The 20,997-nt window shown below is 32.0% G+C and overlaps 1 protein-coding gene across 4 annotated transcripts; it reads right to left on the reverse strand.

Moving 5' to 3' along the window:
- Positions 1 to 2,194: 2,194 nt before the first annotated feature.
- Positions 2,195 to 20,158, reverse strand: LOC111675030 (breast cancer anti-estrogen resistance protein 3 homolog). Of its 4 annotated transcripts, none has more exons than XM_023435724.2 (9): positions 19,784 to 20,158; positions 17,561 to 17,719; positions 17,238 to 17,430; positions 9,075 to 9,462; positions 8,893 to 8,995; positions 7,636 to 8,828; positions 7,113 to 7,568; positions 6,643 to 7,049; positions 2,195 to 3,305 (listed from the first exon to the last, which is right to left on the reverse strand). In XM_023435724.2, the coding sequence occupies exons 1-9, from the start codon at positions 19,962 to 19,964 to the stop codon at positions 3,161 to 3,163; spliced, it is 3,225 nt and encodes a 1,074-aa protein (XP_023291492.2). In that variant the 5' UTR covers positions 19,965 to 20,158; the 3' UTR covers positions 2,195 to 3,160. The 4 variants fall into 4 exon arrangements, with proteins under 4 accessions (XP_023291492.2, XP_046803788.1, XP_046803780.1 ...); XM_046947832.1 differs by having other exon boundaries at positions 17,561 to 17,709; positions 19,784 to 19,912; XM_046947824.1 differs by lacking the exon at positions 17,561 to 17,719.
- Positions 20,159 to 20,997: the final 839 nt, after the last annotated feature.

Consider the following 20,997-nt stretch of genomic DNA (forward strand, 5'->3'; position numbering starts at 1 on the left):
TAGACCCGATTTTGATTATCCATTCGTGAGAGAGCAGCAAGAATCTTCGCTCTATTATTTTATATAGGTTTGTCGTTTTATTCCCAAGAATTAATATATATCTTTCAAAATTTTCCATTAGAAATGCAACAAAAGGCTTTCTTTGTCTTAATATGGCTCCTTAGTTTAGAACAAACTTTTACGAAACTTTTACGAGTAAAACTTTTCTTTGGTATACCTTGAGAAATACATAGAAAATATTCAATGTCGATAAATGGTTAAAGATCTTTATTAGCTTAACACTTAGACCGTTCATTCCCAAAGGGTCCAATGTCCAATATATCGGTAGTTAAAAGATAAGCTTCAGAAAATCTTATTACAAAAACCTAAGATGCAACAGAACGTATGTGAATCCAGGCCAAAAAGCGTAAACGATACGAAAGATAAAAATCCAAACCCTCGGGGCATACCCTTATCTTGCTAACTTTACCTTTAGTCCACCAGAATTTTAAACTTGTGATGACATTTCACTCCCTGGCTAGACCCTGGGTGATTTGACATGGTTTCTAACCATAACTCCACATAATCTTATACTACGGGTGACCAGTTGCCCGCAGGACAATGTACTGGATGGTAAATTGGTTCAGGTTTCTTCAGGATCAACAATAAAATATTGGATATTAGCTGATAGTGCTGAGATACTTGTATCTGATGAATTATTCTGAGTTGTATGCGAGGTTAGTCGGATGGAGTGATGTTTAGAGTGACGGAGGAGAAGATTTGCTTTGAATAAGGTTTGGCGAGTAAGATGGAGGTAAAGTTATTAATACCTTAATCTTAAATTTATCAATGATTTTCCTTCATGGTTGAGTGTGTTGGAGTTTACTCTCAAAATCTTGTCAATGGATCCGTGTTTCGGACTATCAATTCCGTCCATTAGGTGTTGTTGCCTAATCAACAGAGGCATCTCAGTAGTGTGGCTGGGCGACATATAAGGTCAAGGAATGAACTGTGGCGAGTCATAGATGATGAGAATACTCTAGGATATAAGTATTATTCACAACATCAATCGGTGGTTGCCATTTCTTAGTCGGGCTTAGATTGAGCTTGTTCATGACACCAGTCAATATCCAAAGGAACTATTATGGAAAGAGATTGGATAGCTTGATCAAAGTGTACATATTCCTGAAAGGACTCTCCGAATCATTTATTGAAATCTTTTGACTGAAAAACGACGTCGGCCTGCTATTAGCTGACTACATATTGAAATCTAGTTGAGAACAGTAGAATAGACGTAGGGTAGAAGGGGGATCATTCGCCATAGGGGCACATCTGTCAATGCGAATAACTTGAAACAAAACAAATCAGAAAATTGCTATTTACTTAAAATACTATGTTTTTGTTCTTCCGAAATCATTGTTTTATTGTTTTTGTTAATTGTGTTTTCTCACTTATAACTTGAGTTTAATTGGCCAATTACACTCAGTTAAACTAAAATAATAAGTTACTTTACTGATAACTAAAAAAACACGAAACATATATTAAACCAGGTTTAACCAAAGAATGAAGATTATCTTTATCAGAAAAACTTGCCCTAAAAGATCGCGGGCTTTAAGTAGTCAACTTGACAAACTCAAAACCTGAGTTGAATGTTTGAGAGAGTACAATATGTCCTCTTGATGTGATGAAATGGTGGCTAGAACCGTAAAGATCTCATATAGTGACCCTAACGAGAATACTGCGGACTAAACAGCTTTTCAAAATGAGAAAATCTGAAATTAGTATGGTGGAGTGGATACACTATATTAAGGGCATATTTAGATAAAACTTTACTTACTGATTCAGTCGAATGTAGAGCAGTGGACATTAAAACATATATTATACCATATGAAAACTGATGGGAAAGTTCTTAGGAATCATGTTTAGGAAACTGAGTTTCTGAACATTGGACGCACAACTACTTCAATAGTAGACGAAGTGAATTTCTTCTAGTACCTATTGGTTATTAGTGCCGATCAGAATCAATAATTCACTAGATTCTTTCATTCTATAAGTTTTGGTATATATATTTTTTATATATTACATATATAATTAAAGTTTGTTCATCATCTTATAATTGTTAAGTATTTTATTAATTATTTAGTTAAGTATAAATATATAAATTTTAGTTTTATATATAGAAATTTTAGTTAATTGTTATGCTAGCTTAAGTTTTAGTATATATGTATATAAAAGTTATTAAAACTTATTAAAAATAAATAAAAAAACGATAAAATTAAATAACTATAAAATAAATACAACTTATTAACGAGTTATTAATGATTAATATGTATATAACTAATTATGGTCATAAGAATTAATATCTAATTAATTAAAAAAAATAATTTACAAATATTTATTTTTATTATTAATAAAAAGTTTTAAAAAATATTTAACAAATTGATGTGTACAATTTTCAATTGAAACACAAACGAAGATAGACAGACAGGGAGAGGGGGAAAGGGGGAGAGGGGGAGATGGAGATCTTAAATTAAATAAATATTAAAAATTTTAAAATAAAATCATAAAAACGATATGATTTTATTCCAATTTCCTTTTCCTTTTATTTTATAAATGGCTGATGGAGATTTCATTATCAATATTTCTTTGGGTGTAGAGCAGACTTATTATGAATTTTGTATTTAAATCAATCAATTTGTGTTGTTGGTATTTATTTTGAGGTAGTTATTATTTGAAATAATAAAATTTAAAATTATTTAAATTTTTTTTGGAATTTTTTTTAATTAAACTAGAAAACAAAAACTTTGGTATTTTTTATAAATATTTTTTAAATAATAATTTTTGCAGTGCATATGACTAGTATTATTGTAGTATTTTGAAATGTTTTTTTGATTTTTTATAATTTGCTGAGTTTTCAAGCTCAAGCACTCGTTTTACATATGTAAATCCCTTTACCTTAAAACTGGGCTCATATGATAAGTTAAACATCGCTTTAAGTCACCGTTGTCCAGACATTATTATAAATCTTAATTTAAATTAGTTTTTATTAATTATCACATGACCCTTAATTTTTGGAAATTTTTTTTATATTATATCGTATAAAAATTAAGTTTGTTTTTTTTACCTTTACTTTATATTTAACTTATTTACAAAATTAGTTTTAGTATTTAGTTTGTTTAATTTAGGCAGTTGTAGTTGTTCCATTATCGGGATTACAAAATCGATCAGCCATTAATGCTAAAACTTTTTCCAATTTCGAATGACGATCCTCGGCAGTGGCTGTAGCACCCTTACTTCCCCACAGAAATTTTATGTGAAATTCAGTTCTGTAATAAAAAATAAAAAATGATTTTGTTATACATATGTATATATGAACATGAGAAGTTCTTTTAAAAGAATCACATAATCTTTCAACGTTTCGAAATTAACTACGAAGCGGTCAATCTTCATAAATATACTAGCTTATAACACGCTATCTTGTAAGCGGGACGTTTTATAGTAAAATTGGGTTAACCTCTCTATTTTTTAATGTTGTACTATCTATATTTTAGAAAATTCAAAGAGTACCTTTTGAAGAACGTACCAAAAGTACCAAAAAGTACAATAAAGTCCCCTTCTATAGGCTATCACTTAATCCGGGACATACATGCTTAATTCTATGTTTCTGAGTCTAATATTATAGAAATTTTAAAAAGTACCTTTTGAAGAACGAAAAATTTTTCTTTTATGGGTTCTCACTTTATCCGGGTCATACATACATAATTACGTGTTTCTAGGCTCAGTATTAAAGAAATTTCAAGATGTACCTTTTGAAGAACAATAAAGTACCAAAAAGTTCCCATTTATAGGTTCTCATTTAATCCAGACTCTACATACTTAATTTTATGCTTAATAAAATTTCTAAAAGTACCTTTTAAAGAACGAAAAAGTACAAAAAAGTCCCCTATTATGGGTTCTTACTTAATACGGGCCATACATGCTTAATTTTATTTTTTTATGTTCTGTATTATAGAAATTTCAAAAAGTACCTTTTGAAGAACGAAAATGTACCAAAAAGTCCCCTATTATGTGTTCTAACTTAATCCGGGCCATACATGTTTAATTTCATGTTTCTAGGTTTAGAATTATGGAAATTTCAAAAAATACCTTTTGTGGGTTCTCACGTAATCCGGGCTCTACATCAGGCCTGCCAGATTTGCCGATTTATCGGCATTTTGCCGATATTTTACCTTCAAAATAGTAAAGTGCCGATTTCCCGATTTTTGCTTCAAAAATGCCGATTTTTTACTCAATCGAACAAATTAACGAATTTATTATAACTTTACATAAGCAAAAATTACATGGAGCTTTTAAAACAATTGTGAAAGGAAAATTTACAGTACGGTAAAACACAATCCATCACCAATGTCAATTGGATCGATTATGAAAAGGAAACACAATTTATGTATGAAAATCCTGAATAGGATCTAAAAGTCTGATCTAAGGGTGCTAAAATTTTAAAATTTTTAAGAAATTTTTATGCTTTGAAAATAAATTTACACATTTTTGTGGAAAAGTTAAAAAATCTGGAGAAAATTTCCCATTATAAAAATGTACTCAGCGAAATCTTTACCTATCCAATTTTTGTTCGACGATAACCAATAACAAATGTGATAATCCCACTTTCCTGGATTTAAAATCGGCTTTGCAGTAATTTTCTGTGTTTATTAGTCTATTCTATTTGATCGTGCAATTTGGAATGGTTTTAACAAAAATTGAAAAAAACAATATTTTTTTCAAAAAACTTCTAATATTGACTATGATTAGAACCATTAACTAATTCCATATTAGACACACGCTCTAGACAATTGGTTACAAATCCTATTGTAAAAATTAATTAATATTGTTGATAACGATCACTCACTGTCAAGTGATGTATGAAATAACTACATCACTCATAACCATATAGTATAATCCACAAATAATTAAACATTTACATTTTTCTGCAAAAGTGATACAAATTCTAATAGATTTTATTCCAGTAAACCAAAGTTTCGGTGTACCCTTACAAAGAGTTCTTTTATTAGACGTATTCTGAATAAAAATTCCCTTAGTTATGCATGTATGTAAAAACTATATTGTGATTTTTTATTATTTGTGTTATGTTTCTTTGGTACAAAATAGTTTTTCTTTCAATTGTTACTTTATTGCCGATTTTTAAAACGTAAGTGCCGATAAATGCCGATTTTTTGGGAAAGAATTGCCGATATTTCTACAAATTTATCTGGCAGCCCTGCTCTACATACTTAATTAAATGAATCTAGGTTCAATATTATAGAAATTTCTAAAAGTACGTTTTGAAGAACGAAAATTACCAATATGTTCTTTATTTGAGGTTCTCACTTAATTCGGGCCATACATGTATAATTTCATGTTTCAAAATTTCAAAAAGTACCTTTTGAAGAACCGAGAAGTACCAAAAATACCCCTTTTATCGGATATCACTTAATCCGGTCCATACATGCTTAATTTCATGTTTTTAGGTTCAATATTATACAAATTTCAAAAAGTACTTTTTGAGGAATGAAAAATTATCAAAATGTCCCCTTTTATGGGTCCTTACTTAATCCGGGCCGTACATACCTAATTTCATGTTTCTAGGTCCGTTAACTTATATCCATGTAAAAAAATTGCAACCTGCGTGAAAAAAACACAAAAGGGCAGTGGTGAGTTGTTTACTTTTTACTCACATCGTGGATGAAAAAGACCACCGTGGCCACTCGTAGTACCAGATTATGTGGTGTAATAGTAAGACCTATTTTCAATTCATTCAAGATCATGCCACCAGAAACTATCGGTTCATGATGTGACACTCATCATGGGAACATGCCCCGGGGGACTATCTAATGGACAAAGGTTTCGTAAAAATCCGCAACAAAATTGTAAAAAGTACAAAAAAAGTCCCATTTTATGCAAAAAGTACCAAAAGTAAGTATATTTTTCACCCCTTAAGCGTTCGAATATCCAAAAAGTACTAAATACGATTTTTTAGTTTTTCGTTAAGTTATGAAGAAAATAAAATATTTTTTGTATGTTCTTTGGTTTAAAAGATACTTGGGGTGCAAAAAAAAGTACCAAAATGCAGTTTTCACCCGTTTTTTCCCTAAAATTTGAAAAAAGTACCAGACATCTGTCCTCTTATTTTTTAAGTTAACGACGATAAGCTTTTTACTGATTTTGTATCTTGTCTAATTTAGGAGACCATTATATTGCTTCTGTTGATTCGGCAACAGCACCTAGAGACGTAACCGGTGGGCTGAAGTACGATCCATCAATAAGCCGAAGACATTGTTCTTACTCACAGGGACACACTGTAGTAGTTCTGATATGAACATATACTCTGGACAAGGAAGGAAAATTCAATGTTATCATCACTCCTCTGTGGGGTATCTGTTGTTTCGGCAACAGCACCGAACTTATCCCAAAATATTGACTTCACTTTACATCAGGCTTTTAACGGCCACTTACTCTCCCCGCGAATTGATTTATATGTAGCTATATCATCAGATTTGCTGGAGACCACAGGGAAAAATCGCTCATATTATTTTAAGTTCAAATTTTGGAACGCTTGACTATCCATACCTAATTATTTTAAATAAACTATTCAAAATCCTTTTAACTTACCTAAATGCATCACTTAACAGCTCATCCAATCTCGAAATCGATTCCTCTAAAATAATTTTCGAATTTTTACGATACATTTCCAAATTATTAAGAAAACTGCGAGATGAATCCAAATGGGCATAATTGATGTACATTCCAAAATCATCGGCTCTACTTTCCCACGATGTAATGCACATATTGTAAAGGGAGGATTTCTCAGTTGTACTGTTAAAATTTAAAATATCAAAAACGGGACGATCCATAAGCAAAGCATAGAGCAAAACATGTGGTACTGTAGTGTTGGGAGCTTGAGGATTAGAGCATTCATTCATACTAGTTAAGGTGGGTCTAAGTTTGGCCTCGAACATAAAAGCATCATCGGTATACTTTTGACGTAGCAAATGCCAAGCTGAAGTAAGTTTTTGAATCTAGGGAGAAAAGTAAATTTTGTAATAAATTAAGAGAACCAGAAGAAACCTTTTACGACTTACTTGAGGCATACACAAACCCAACATTATGGTGGAAAATCCAAATAGATTTCCCAAAGCAGTCTTTGTCTCTACCGCTACTTGTATCCATTTACTTAATATTTCGGCACGATCTAAATCTGTTTGACAGGTGAGTATTGTTACGGCCACCATTAATTTTAAGCATTGGGTGCGCTCTACTATATCTTTGCGAAATATTTTACCCTGTGGCAGAGTCAACATTTCGAGACCGGAATAATCAAAAATATTATTATAATTATTGCTTTCTGATTCGGGTTCCGAATTGGGTTCTTCTATTAGTAGACCTATGTCTATGCGTGTTATATGTTCGGCCAACATTTTGGGACCAGTTTCCAGTAACATGATTTTAAAAGTATTCAAAGCATCACCATCTAAAGGGTTATTTTCGCATGAAGGCAAAAGCAGAGTACTGAAATTCTCCACATCAAATTTGGAGGTCTGGAAGTAGAAAAAAAAGAAAGTTTAATAAATCTAAATATTAAATTAGAATGGACTAAATATTTACCCCTTTAAAAGAAGGTATTTCTAGAGTAAATAGTTGATCCTCTGCTGCCTCTACATCAAATTCGCTCAAACTTTTCAACGTAACCGATGACATGGATGTGGTCATAAAGCGAGGATTTTTTATAATCACACCACGATGCATTATGAATTCATTCATATCTCCCGGCATTGAATCACCCGAACCATTACCAGAATCCGAGCCACTTAATTGATATATACCGGCCATTCCACCCTGTCTCTGCAAAGGATATTGCTGTTCCAAACCCGATGGTTCCTTGTTGGGACGTGACAAACTGCCAGTTTGGCCAGCATTACGATTTGGTTTGGGTGGTGGACTTGGTGGTTTTTCGGGTAATTCGGGAATTTTACTTATTTCCAAACTAGAAAACATGCTAGCCGATGAATCAGCATTAAAATCTCTAGCTAGACTTGAAGTACGATTAAGATTGTTGCGAAAATTATTGGTAGCTGGTCGTGGCAGTGAATGAGTGGTGAATTTTATATGATTATCTACCATATCGTTGGCCGTACAACGAGCTATAGTCTGGAAGCCATTTGTTGGTATTTTACCATGCATATTTAAATTTTCTAAATGAGAATGTAATTGGGTTTCATTGGGAGAACCGCAAATGCTATTGCTCTTTTCGAATTGGCTAAAACGTCTGATATCAGGACGATAACCCTGACCATTGGCTTGGTTAAGTTGATTCATAGAACCACTGCTAACGATGGCATCCATGCCAGTACTACTTTGTATAACCCCATCAGCACTATTGCCAGCTTCGGCATTTTTCATGTTAGACACGACAATTGCCTGAGCTGGTGTTAAACTTTGAGAACGTTGCTTCTTGGAAGGTAATCTTGGTGCTGTATTAAGTTTTCCTCGTGGTGGTGAGGACATGGGACTTTGTTGTTGCATTATCGGTTGTCCTATGGAGGTGGGCAAAGACTGCTGATGTTGCAGCATTCCATGCATTTGTTGCTGTTGACCGATGCCGGAACAGGTCATACCACCAAAACGAAATCCAGCATTTGCTGCCAAGGGTGAATTAAGAGGACTTGGTCCTCTTAAACCTGCCAACATCTGGCTATGCAGTTGATTTCCTACGATCTTATGACCATAGAAAGACAGTGGATAATTACGATTACAGGGATATTGTATAAGAGCTCCAGAAGCCAAAGAAATGGGTTTACCTAAGAAACAAAATGTCGTTGAAAACTATATTTTAAATTTTGAAAAATTTGTAAAAAACCTTACCAGAACCCACATAAAATGTTATAAGATCGGGAATAGCATCAAATGCATCCTCCTCAAACTGATATTGTATGCGTTCATACACAGTTTCGGGTTGCACCAAAATCTTAATAGAAAGTAAAAAATATATAAAATATATATATTAAATGATTTATTACCAGATCCAAAATTTAACATTGTCTCACCTTATTTATAACAAAATGCAATACAGCTCCATTGCTGCGACAAGTCAAAACATAATTATGCGGTTGAGATGTACAGTCTCTGATTAGAAAATCTCCTTCTCTCTGAACAATCTCTTCGGCACGTTGTCGTGGCAGAGGACCATGATACCAGGCATGTGAACGTAAATCTCTTGAATCTAAACTAAGTTCCCATTCTAGGGCTTTCTTTAGAGCTAAAGCTTCCTGTTGTTCATTTGTTGGCGGCAATATTGAACCCATCAACGATGTGGGCTGGTTGAAAGAACCCGAATTCATAGAATCATTATCCATAGTGATATCTTCGATTTTCGTATCAGAATCGTTTGAAGGATTATCGCTATTGTTGTCACGTGGTTTTAGTTCTTCATAGCTAAAAGCAGAAAGAATATTGTAAATGGTAAAAATGGTCTCTCAGCTATTTTCGGTATGAGAAGTATCGAATTATATTGAAAATCATCACTGCATTTTTGAAGCCAATAAAATAATATTCTATACTAGACCTAAGCAGAGGACTAGAGTCAGATGAAAAACATATCAGGTGAATCCGTAAACCGATATTTCTGATTTTCAATACTAAAGATTTTTAATCAATATAGAATATTTCTGGTAAAGGGTCCAATTACTGACATTTTAAGAAGTGCATTTTGTATAATGACTTTCGCCAATTATGGGAGAATCAATTCATAGAAAAAGCCATTAGGGTTATTATGGCTTAAAATACTTATATCGATGGATCTGGCTGTACATTAACTCGATTCGAGAACTTAGTTTAATTCGAATAAGTTATGAGTATCACCAATATTTAAATGCATTATAGGGGCTATAATAGGTTGATAGGATGATATATACTTTAGTAAATCTGCATAAATCTGCCAGTATCGGGTTTGTTGTACTCTCCTCCTTATGAAAAGAAACTCAATTTTATGGTCGAAATTTCTAGGTATTTTCAAATCAATATTCGTGAGGAATATTGTATGCGGAATATTACCACTCCCAAGATATTTGGATTTATTTTCAACAAAAGTCTGCTAATGGCAAAAAAATGTTACAGCGTTTCGTCGCAATATAAACTTCAGCAAAATGCATAACACAATAGTTTTATGTAAGAGTCCAATATTTTAAAAGTATAAAACTTTCTCCACTTTTACGAAATCTCTCCGCAGACGACCGTCTGTCTGGACATATTTCTGTCTATACAAAGCATAAATATTACGAGTTATTAAAAGCTATGTCCGTCCGTCCGTCTGTCTAAGTGACTGTCTGTATTTTTGTTGCAAAAATTTTCTGAAGACCCCCGATATCTTCGGGATTCAAATCTTTAACAATTCTGTCACAAATTCTTTTGAGAAGTTTCCAATTTAAAATCTGCAAAATATATGAGCAAAAATCCCACACAACCCCAGAAAGTTATATAAGAAATTGAGATTTTCGTACATTCGGAGGCAGAAATAATAAACAAACAGCAACAACACAAATAATCACTGGGTAAATTTTGTTATTGTATTTGCCTGAGGATTAGTTATGTACCTTGCCTCAGATATACTTAAGCCATTAATAGTTGAATACAACATTTGAACATTAAAGTAAAATTTTGAAGGGGGATTTTTATAGGGGCTATGGTCAAAGGAAACCCTATAATTATAAAATTCATGAGGGTCATTAAAGCTAGTATGGAACTTGGTTTTGCAGCTTTTTTTTCGAGATACGAGTATATAATTATGAACTTAAAAGCCCTATTCGACGGATGCACTTCTATTAGGGCTAGGTGAAATAATGCACCGATAGTAAACATTTTCAATAGAATTTGTCCCTGGGACATGAACCAAATTTCATTGAATTATATCTCTTCAAAATTGCGACCTGTAGTTTGACAACAAGGCTTACAAGCCCTATTCGGGCTTATAGTTGTATGAGGGCTAGATGAAATAATAGACCGATCTTAACCATTTTTATCAGGATTCGTCCCTGGGACAATATAAATAAGATAATGTGCCAAATTGTATTTAATTATCTTCAAAATTGCGACGGACGGACATAGCTAAATCGATTACAAACATCAGCATCAACCCAATATACTCTCCGTACTAAAGTGCTGTAGGGTATAAAAACAGTTTATTATGAAGTAATCGTTGTAATTGTTATTTTAAAATATTTGTCACTTTTGAAAATTCAGAATGATGCTCCAGAAAATAAAACTATTGTCAATTTTTTAATAATATAATAATATAGCCTGCATTACATGGAAGCTTATTTTGAATCATGTCATCTCATAATTTAAACAATTGAGCAGTTTCAAGATTACTCCGATGTAAAGCATGGATGGATTACATGATCCTCAACTAGGAGATCACAATTTTAAATGGAGTATAATTTTTCTGCATATTTGGCCTCAATTGTTGCAGGGTATTCACTAGAGTATTTAAACGATTAAAGGACTTTAAAGTTTAAAAGACATCCAATTTCAAAAGATGGAATTCAAAAAGTTGGTATTAATATTAATTTCAAATGAAGCTGAGTTCCTCTGCTTCGAAATAAAGAAAATTTGCACAAAAAAGCAGTTAAAAGTTTTTGAAACCTTTTTAAATTTAATTTCTTTTTTTATTTTTTCTCTAAGTGAGACCGGTAAATAATATAGATAGAATGTACAGATTCCCAGCTTTCATTTGATACCAATATTAGCATTATAAACAATTAAGAAGTTATAGTCGAGCGAGGCCGACCATATAATACCCTACACCTGTATAAGTGTAAAATGTGATTTAGTTTTCATAACAAAGCAGTTAAGTGGAATTGTACCTTGCCTCAGATATACTGTTGAATAAAACTGTGGATATTTAAAACTTTGATGGGGGCTTTGTACCAAATTTCATTCAATTATCTTCAAAATTGCGGTCTGTTGTTTGATTACAAGGTTTACATGGACGGACAGACGGGCGGACATAGCTAAATCGACTCAGAAAATAATTCTGAGCCGATTGGTATATTTCAAAATTGTTACGGGGTGTATACGAAGAAAATTATTGTTAAAAGCAATAATAACATCTAGTTTCCTTTTATTCGAATAACCGAAAAATTTTTAGTTATCCGATTATTAACCGGCTAACGTAAAACATCAAATAATTATTTGTCGAATAAACCGAATAAAACAAAAACCCTAATAATTGAGTACCCTAGTATTCACTAAATTTGATGCTTTTAGGAAGTTACTCAGTTCCCATTGATTGAAGATTTGATATGAACAATATTCATAGGAAAAGTCTAGATCTTTTTGGGAATTCTACGAGTATCTGTATTAAAATTCATTTGTCTTCTGATCGTAAATTATACTTATGATTAGAATTTTGGTGTGGTGTAGTTAGTAAGACAACGAACTAACAAAGAAGAGATCCAGATTGGTATTTTCTTACCAAATTAGTATTTAGTAGCTATATGTAAGTACTTATTGCAGCAGTTATTTGTAAGTGAAGGTAATAAGAACTTGCCTTCAGTGTCTACACAGTTAAAATGTTATTGAAGAAATAGTTAAAAACGGTTTTTTGAGTATACTCTTCCACAGCTTATATATTTTTCTATAAATATTAAAGTAAATCTATTATCTATTACTCAAAACTTAAATTTATAGCATCAGGTGTATATGTATATCATCCGGTTCTTGTTTAACGAATTTTTTCTCATTTTGTCGGACGGTGTTATACGATGTTTTCCACAATAACAATATAAAATCCCTTATCTCTAACTCCAAACATTTAGGTCAATTTTATTAAATAATAAACACTTTTTTCATATTGCTAAAGTATCATAAAATAAGAACATAACCTAACTTTTAACTAAAGACCATAAAAAAAGTTTTCCTTTTTCTTTTGGTTTGTATAACACCCTCATAATTTAAGAATTTTTTTTATGGCATTTACATATAGTTTCGAAAAAATATACTAGGTCTATATATAGAAAGTTAAAGATGTAATGAAATAAAATATAACATGTTTCAAAACATTTTTTTTAATATAACAATAATCCAGATATTTTAATAATTAGACTAAATATCCTTAAAAAAAATTTAAAATTTTCTATAAAATATTTGATAAAACTTACTATCATTTTAATATCCTTATGGCAGTTTATATATCCTTTTTAGGTTGATATTTTTTTAATTTTTCACAATTTTCTTTTAAATTTCTTTATTTATTCCTATTTAATCTAATTTTCTTTCAAATCTTTATATAACTTTTTTGAAATATAATTAAATAATTTATTTCTTTTCAATTTCACTTGCGGCCCAGCCCAAGAAAATTTTTTCCTTAATACTTTGTCTATACATATATTAGTAAGAGCCTTTCAAATACCGTTAACACTTCACATTCGTTTTTATCCTTTTCACAGCGATTTTAACTCTCCAACGTGTATTTTCAATCTGATTTCTTCTATGCCATACGAGGATTTGCCATAGTAAAAATGTAACAGTCTCTTTTTTTGTGGTTCTTGAGTCTTGCATATGGGAGAGTGTTTTTTTGTTATTGTATTTATTTACTCCCTTAAAATACACGTTAAACCTTGTGGCATTTTTACACTGACAAAAATTTAGGGGTGGTTAATTTTTTAAGTGATTAATCTTAGTCTGTCAAAACTTGGTTTCCAAAAAGGATAATTATATAAAGTATTTTCCTAAATATATATTCAGGAGAATTTCTGCAGATTTCGGTAAAGGAAACCTATTAGATTATTAAAAAGATTTCACTAGATTAGATAAATAGATTGGTGATTAGTAACTCATATAAATTTTTCCTTAAAAATTGGATTACCTACTCCGAACAACCCGATTCACAATCCAATTCTAAATTGTGAACTAATTAACTAATATATCACCTAGAAATCTCTTTTAGGGAAGAGCTTTACAACAATTTTATTAGGATCTTTTGTATGTCTCTCACATATTAAAGAAAAAGGGAAAAGATGAGTGCCAACGAACTTTGTCTGATTCCAAAAATATTGGGTTGCAGATCCCCAAAGAAATAATCTAGGAAATTAGTATTCTCACTGTAACACCCCATCGGCAAAATGGATAAATCCTTTGATAAAACCTTGAAGATTGAATGAGATGAATCCTGCAATACTTCGTAGTGAACTTATTTGTGCTGTAGTCTAGCACAATAGCATATTAGGTACTGAATCACCGATTTAAAGTCCTTGTCAGAATTCTTAGATTACACATTTGAAGTTTTGGCCATCAGTTTTTAGATGCCCTACAATTCATTATATCATTCCAGGACTATTCCCCATCTGTCCCTTCTATCCACATGAAAATTCTGAACGTGCTTTATCGTAAAAACTAACACTAAGATAACATTCTCCGACCAGTAAAAACAATATCTATCATCATAAACAGTCATAACAAATCGTAGATCTATATTATCCTGTATAGGTTAGGTTAATTCGAAGAAATACACCTAGGCCGATATCGGCCTGTAGTGCGCTCCTATCACGAGAAAAAAAAAAGATTACTGAATGAACTCAGAAACTCATTTTCCTGAACGTAATTCCTAAGAATCTTCCAATCAGTGTTAGTCTGGAATGTTATTTTCGGAATAACATCTCTTCCAGATACTTGGATCTAACTTTGATGAATGCCTAATAGTGGCAAACAAAGTGCTCTTGGATTTCACTGTCCTCTACACATGCTCTATTATCGTCCGAATCCGCACGTCCAATTTTGCTCGTGCTCGTAATCCTTTGTGTCCACTTAGAATACGTACCATCTTACTAACTTCAGACTTGCTCATTTTGAGGGGAGATTTTTCGTCTTGCTCTCATCAGGGTCACCCCATAGGATCTTGGTGGTTCTACTCACTGTTGCATTATTCCAAAAGGCCTTATGGTATTCTCTCAGCCATATTTTTAGTTCAGCTTTTACTTATTGCCTCGAGCTCCCCTTCCCTTTAAAGCTATTACATTCGCCCTTTCGTTGCCCACTAATCGCGAGAGGGCTGGTACCCATATGATGTAAACCTTACCTCTGTGAGAGTATTCAGTTAAAGCTCTCTTACAATCCAATACGGTCTTAGATTTAGTTCCATCACCTAATGATCCTGCATAAGTTTCGTCGCTTTCTAAATCATTAGAATTTCTCCAAAGCTTTCGTCAAAGAGTCTATTGAAACTTTCTGAGTCCAGGTCAGCGATACGATATCAGTTTCGCTTTTGGATCATACGATAAATACTGCAAACCTTTCGAGTACGTTTAACGGATTGTCCATAGGGTCCAGTAAATAATACTGGTATTAATAGGTTAATTAAAATAATTCTTTCGCTGAATTACCCATTCACTGTGTTAGTTAGTTTGAAAGGAGAATGTATATACATCAAAACCTAAGAAATATTCTAGGTCTATTATGCGCTCTTTACCCAGTGCCAAAGGTGGAAATCGATCTCAAAACCTCCTATCTACCAGATTAGAATACTAACCATAAAATTCTTTGTCTATCTGGACACTACTTTGACTCCTTATTAGTAAACTCACTTGTCATCCATTAATTACTCTATATTCCCTATAATATCTGTAAAGACTAAAAAAATTCTTTACAGTGGAAAAGTTTTAAAGGATTAGAAGGTCCCTATTTTCAAGATAAACGGCCTGTTAAGTTATAACTTATTTTGTTAGTCCAAGATACCGAAAGGTCCATGATAAAAGCCTATCCCATTCTATATAATAAATGATGTTTGATTTTTCGAAAATACAACTAGTAATGTTTAAGGTCTCAAACAAAAATTTTATTTAAGGCAATGTTAATCATGGAACAGGGTCTGCGATTGTACTTGTGTAAAACATAACTCCGACGTTAATATTTCGAGAAATTTTGTATAATATTCGATTTTTTTACCTGATCCTGCAAATATTATTCGAGTACATGATTTATATAAGTAACCTAAAAACTACTACACTGCAAACATTATTGAAGTACATGATCTGTTTACTAGTCCTATGTAATACAGGCATGGATTTTTTTAACAATATGGTCTATAGCCTGCATTACATGGGACCATGTTTGCAGATCTTGTACTCCCAAAATTTAAACAATTGAGCACTTTTGAGAATGCTCCGATGTAAAGCATAGATGGATTACATGATTCTCACTTAGGATATCACAATTTTAAATGGAGTATTATTTTCCATATATTTGGATTAGTTTTGGACCAGTCTTAGTCCTTTGGAAAGTACTCTCTATAAAACGCGCTTGCGGAGTTGTTTCAATTGTTGCAGGGTGTTCACTAAATCTGTTGCCTTTGGGATGTTACTCAGTTCTCATGGATTTAAGATTTGATATGAAGAATATTTATAGAAAAAGTCTAGTCCTTTTTGGGAATTTTACAAGTTGTAAATTTCATTTCAGAACTTTGTTTCAGTTGATACCACGACCGTTACGATAGTATAAATCATTAAAATCTGACCATCTAAAGCGTTTACATAGGTAGCATCAAAAATTAATGTTTGCAGCTCAGAAATAGCTAAATCTGAAAGTTTGTTTAAAATTCAATATACGAAGGACATTTTGTGAAATATCACCTTAAATTTCTCTCCGTGTACACATACTTTCTCATTGATCTGTATGTGTGTGTTTGTGTTTTTGTTGTCATATTTGCAACCCTCTGTTATGATTGCACTTTTGCCGGATAAAAAATCATTAAATAATTCATACAAATTAAAGAGAAAGAGAAAAGAAATTACCGATGAGAGTTGTGTTGTAAATTATTATTTAACAATTTTTTCCCACGCATGCGCAAATCTATTGTTATTATTTATTTCATTATTCCTATTATTGCTGGCAGTTATCAAGAGAAGAGGCTAGCATTGATACCATCAACAATTTAAGAAATGGGGTGTGTTCAATGTCAGAACATTTCAAATGTAGGGGTACAAAAACAATTCTTTAAAAAATTCTATACAAACTACTCAATGAAATGTCAAATGTGTAGTGAACGTTATTTTGAAATTTCAAGTGATGAGTGTTGATGGTTAATGAAAATTATTTGAAATATTTGAATAATACAATGTAACAAAGCATAATTGAAACATTTATAAACAGCTGTTTAATAGACTCCATTGTTGTGTGCGTTACACTGTTTAATAATAAAAGAAAATATAAACACTTACATGGTATCTGTCTCATCGAAAGTAAAACGTTTTTTATCCACTGGACTCTTGGCATTTGGTGTTAAAGTACCGCGCTGATAAGAATTTCTTTTCAACGATTGTTGTGTATCGAATAGACTTGTACACTCTGCCAAATACATTGGTGGGCATGAGTTTTTTCGTCTCTGCAGTGTTGGTGATATTTGTTTTGATACTAATATTAATTAAGTCAATCATAATGGGGACCATCAGTTAATTAAAATGATAAAGAATAAAAAAATTATTTAATTAAATATTATTATTATTTTGTTTTTAATAAAGTTAAAATATAGTTTTAAACATACCATCATCTATATTCATGGAAATACGACGTTTAGCTTGTACTCTCACCAAACTTGATAGCATTTTAGAACGATGTTCTGGATCTCTAACGCCTTTTAGTCTTAAGTCAGCATCATCTAAGTCCAAGATGTCCTCAACACAATTGTACATACTGAAATTGGCTAATAGATATTTAATTAAAATGATTTATATGCTAAATTTTTTATTCTTATTTTCCCCTATTGTTAGGTTTTTAAATGACTACTACTTCTCTTTCTGATTACATAGATGTACTTTAATAACGTCTTATTAATAATGTGTCATATTATTTTTCTTTAGTCAGCTTCTTCGTGAATATATAGAAGCTGTTTAAGTTTTTCTAAAACAATTCATTGGCTGTATTTTTATTAGATGTAACCCAGCAAAAATAAAACGAATTACTTCCAAAAGAATAACATTTATTACCACTTCAAAAGTAGCACTAAGTAAATTTTTTTAACTACTACGGAAGTGAGAGTTTTTGACGTCTAAAGAAGTCAAATTAGTTGTATTCTATTATACTAGAATTTTACTTTCTAATAACTTCTTAAAAAAACATAAACATTACTTCCTGAGAATGACTTCAGATGTAGTGAATTTGGAAACAAATAAAAAGGTCACACCTCCTATGTCAAGCCTTTTTTTCATAAATAAAGAACGTCAAAGAAGCGAAAAAGAAGTAGAATTTACTCCATGGAAGTACTGAAAATTACCTGAAGAAGTGGTGATTAACACAGATTTATCAAAGAAGGGATGTCTTTTTTATTTGATTCCAAATTCACTACATCTAAAAGTCATTCCCAGGACGCAATTTTTATGCTCTATTTTTGAAGTTTATTAGGAAGTGAAATTGTAGTATTATAGAGCCGAATTGCTCATAAATTTAGGCAAACTCGCCAAAAGCGGTTATAGATCATGTCATCAGTGTATACTGGACACATTTGAAGGTTATACACAAACATCCGACGTGCCTGATCGCATACCAGACACAGAATATGTCGGAAATTTTGAAATGCTGATGATAAATTCAATATCTTAGTCAAGTGGAACATTAGAGCAAATACCAGCAGCAATTAAATTGCGCAACAAAGTGGGCCTTGAGTTCTACATTGAAGATCCAGAAACCGAAATATACGGCAATAACGGAATCTGTAAATTGGAATAAATATATAAATATGACGCCCACAGGGCTTAATATATTTACCGACAGCCAGAAGACCATAATGACTACATCAGATGATAGTATTGAATCTAAGACTGTAATGGATTGTAAAAAAGCTTTAACTTAATATTCTTCCAGAGGTAAGGTTTACATCATATGTGTACATCATACTCGTGTACTCGGGAGTAGTCGGCAACGAAAAGGCGAGTGTAATTACTTTAAACGGATGTGTGCTGGAGATAACTTTATGAACGCAAAATCATTCGACACAAATAAAGCTTAATTACAGATATGAGTGAATGAGTCCCATTGAGGGCAGGATCTCAAAGATCAGGCAAGGTTTCAGTTTAAAAGAATTTCCCTTTTTCGAACAGTTTTCATACAAAATATAAAATTTAGGAAAAAGGAAAATAAGTAAAAAACAACAACATAATGCTCCGCGATTGACAAAGATCCTATGGGGTGACCCTGATGAGGCAAGACAAGAAATCTGCTCAAAATGAGTAAGTCTAAGGATAGTATGATGGTACGTAATCTCTACAAAATTGGACGTGCGAACGAATGTAGAGCATTCGCAGATGATAGTGTAATTCTGGGGTACTCTACTGTCAGGTATCTTGACTCTTGTTATTATTCCCCACTAACACTGATTGAAAAATTCTTAGGAATTACGCACAGAAATCTGAGTTTCTGAAAAATAACAATTCAGCGTACAATTTTTTTCATAAAAAGGAGCTCACAACAGGCCCGATAGTGGCATCAAACTAACTTTACCTAAGACATCTCAAGGTAAGACGATATATATCTTTTGAGATGTTAAACCTTTTTTCTAAGTCGACAGATAAGACTTTCTTAATCGTGCCGTGGCACGATATCAAACGTTTATGAAACAATATCTTGAAAAATATTTTGTAATGGAGGATTTATGAGGCTAGATTCGGATTCAGCGGTCTCTTTGTTTCTTCACTCTATCATTTATCGTTTTAATATAAAATTTTATAAAATATCCATTGTTATTATTATATTAAACTTTATAATCACCTACATTCATATTGTTGCAAATCCAAAAATTCCAGCCATTCTTTAATCGAAATTTTCGAATTGAACACCATCATAGTGTTGGCATCTTTTCGACGCATTGTTGAATAACGAAAATTCCAATAAATACTACCGCGACGATGAGCCATGCCCTTGGCATCCATATGTCTGGTCTGAACATTGCCCATTTCGTCAATTTTTTTTTTTTAATTTTTTGTTATTTTTTTGATTTTTTTTCAACACTTCACTTTAAATCACTGCTATTTTTCTACTATTACTGTATGTCGTTTTTTGAAATTCATGCATAAAATTTTACTTTCACAATTAATTAATAATCATTTTTTTTCTCGTACTCTAATTAAATAAGTATGGATGGGTTGGGAATTTGCTGACAACTAAAACCCATTGTCAATGTCGTATTATGCAAAACCAATTTTTCTTTATATTTTACTCGAATTTACTAGATTTGTGTTTATTAATTTCTTTTTTTAATACATTCATATATACATACATATTCATATAAATAATTGTGATATTAATTTTCATTATTAATCCATTGTGGGATGGAAATTTATATTATTTTTCCAATACTGATTATATTGATATAATTGAAAACAAGTAGTAAAGTATAGTCGGGCTTGGCTGTCCATATAATACCCTACACCATGAGTATATTTTTAAAATTTTTACTTTTTATAAAGAAATTTTTATGTTGAATATTATTCCAAAATATTTAAGCAATTTATTGATAAAAAACTAAAATTTCTAAATGAGGCTTTATATAGGTCAAATATGGGCCGATCCTCGGTAAATTTGGGAAAAGGATATATTTCTAAATAACAGTTAGTTTTGTTAAGTTTCATTGCGATACAAATGGTTACAAGTCAATTTTAGACGTTTAAGTCATTTTTTGAAGGGGGTTTTGTATGGGGGCTAGGGTCAAATACAGGCCGATGATCCTTACGAAAATCTGCAGTGTCATTTATACTTATTTAAGACTTATTTGTGCCAATTTTTAGAGAGATAGCAGAATATTTGACGTAATTATGGCATAAAAAGTTCAAATCGGGAGGTACGGTTGTATAGGGGCTAGGTGAAATAATGAAACGATTTTAACCATTTTCAATAGGCTTCGTCCCTGTGCCAAAAAATATGCTTGGTCCATCATCAAATTGTCTTGAAAATTACGGCCTGTACCTTGCGCACAAGGTTTACATGGAC

Source organism: Lucilia cuprina, chromosome 2 (genome assembly GCF_022045245.1).
Source record: "Lucilia cuprina isolate Lc7/37 chromosome 2, ASM2204524v1, whole genome shotgun sequence".
NCBI classification, from domain to species: Eukaryota; Metazoa; Arthropoda; class Insecta; order Diptera; family Calliphoridae; genus Lucilia; species Lucilia cuprina.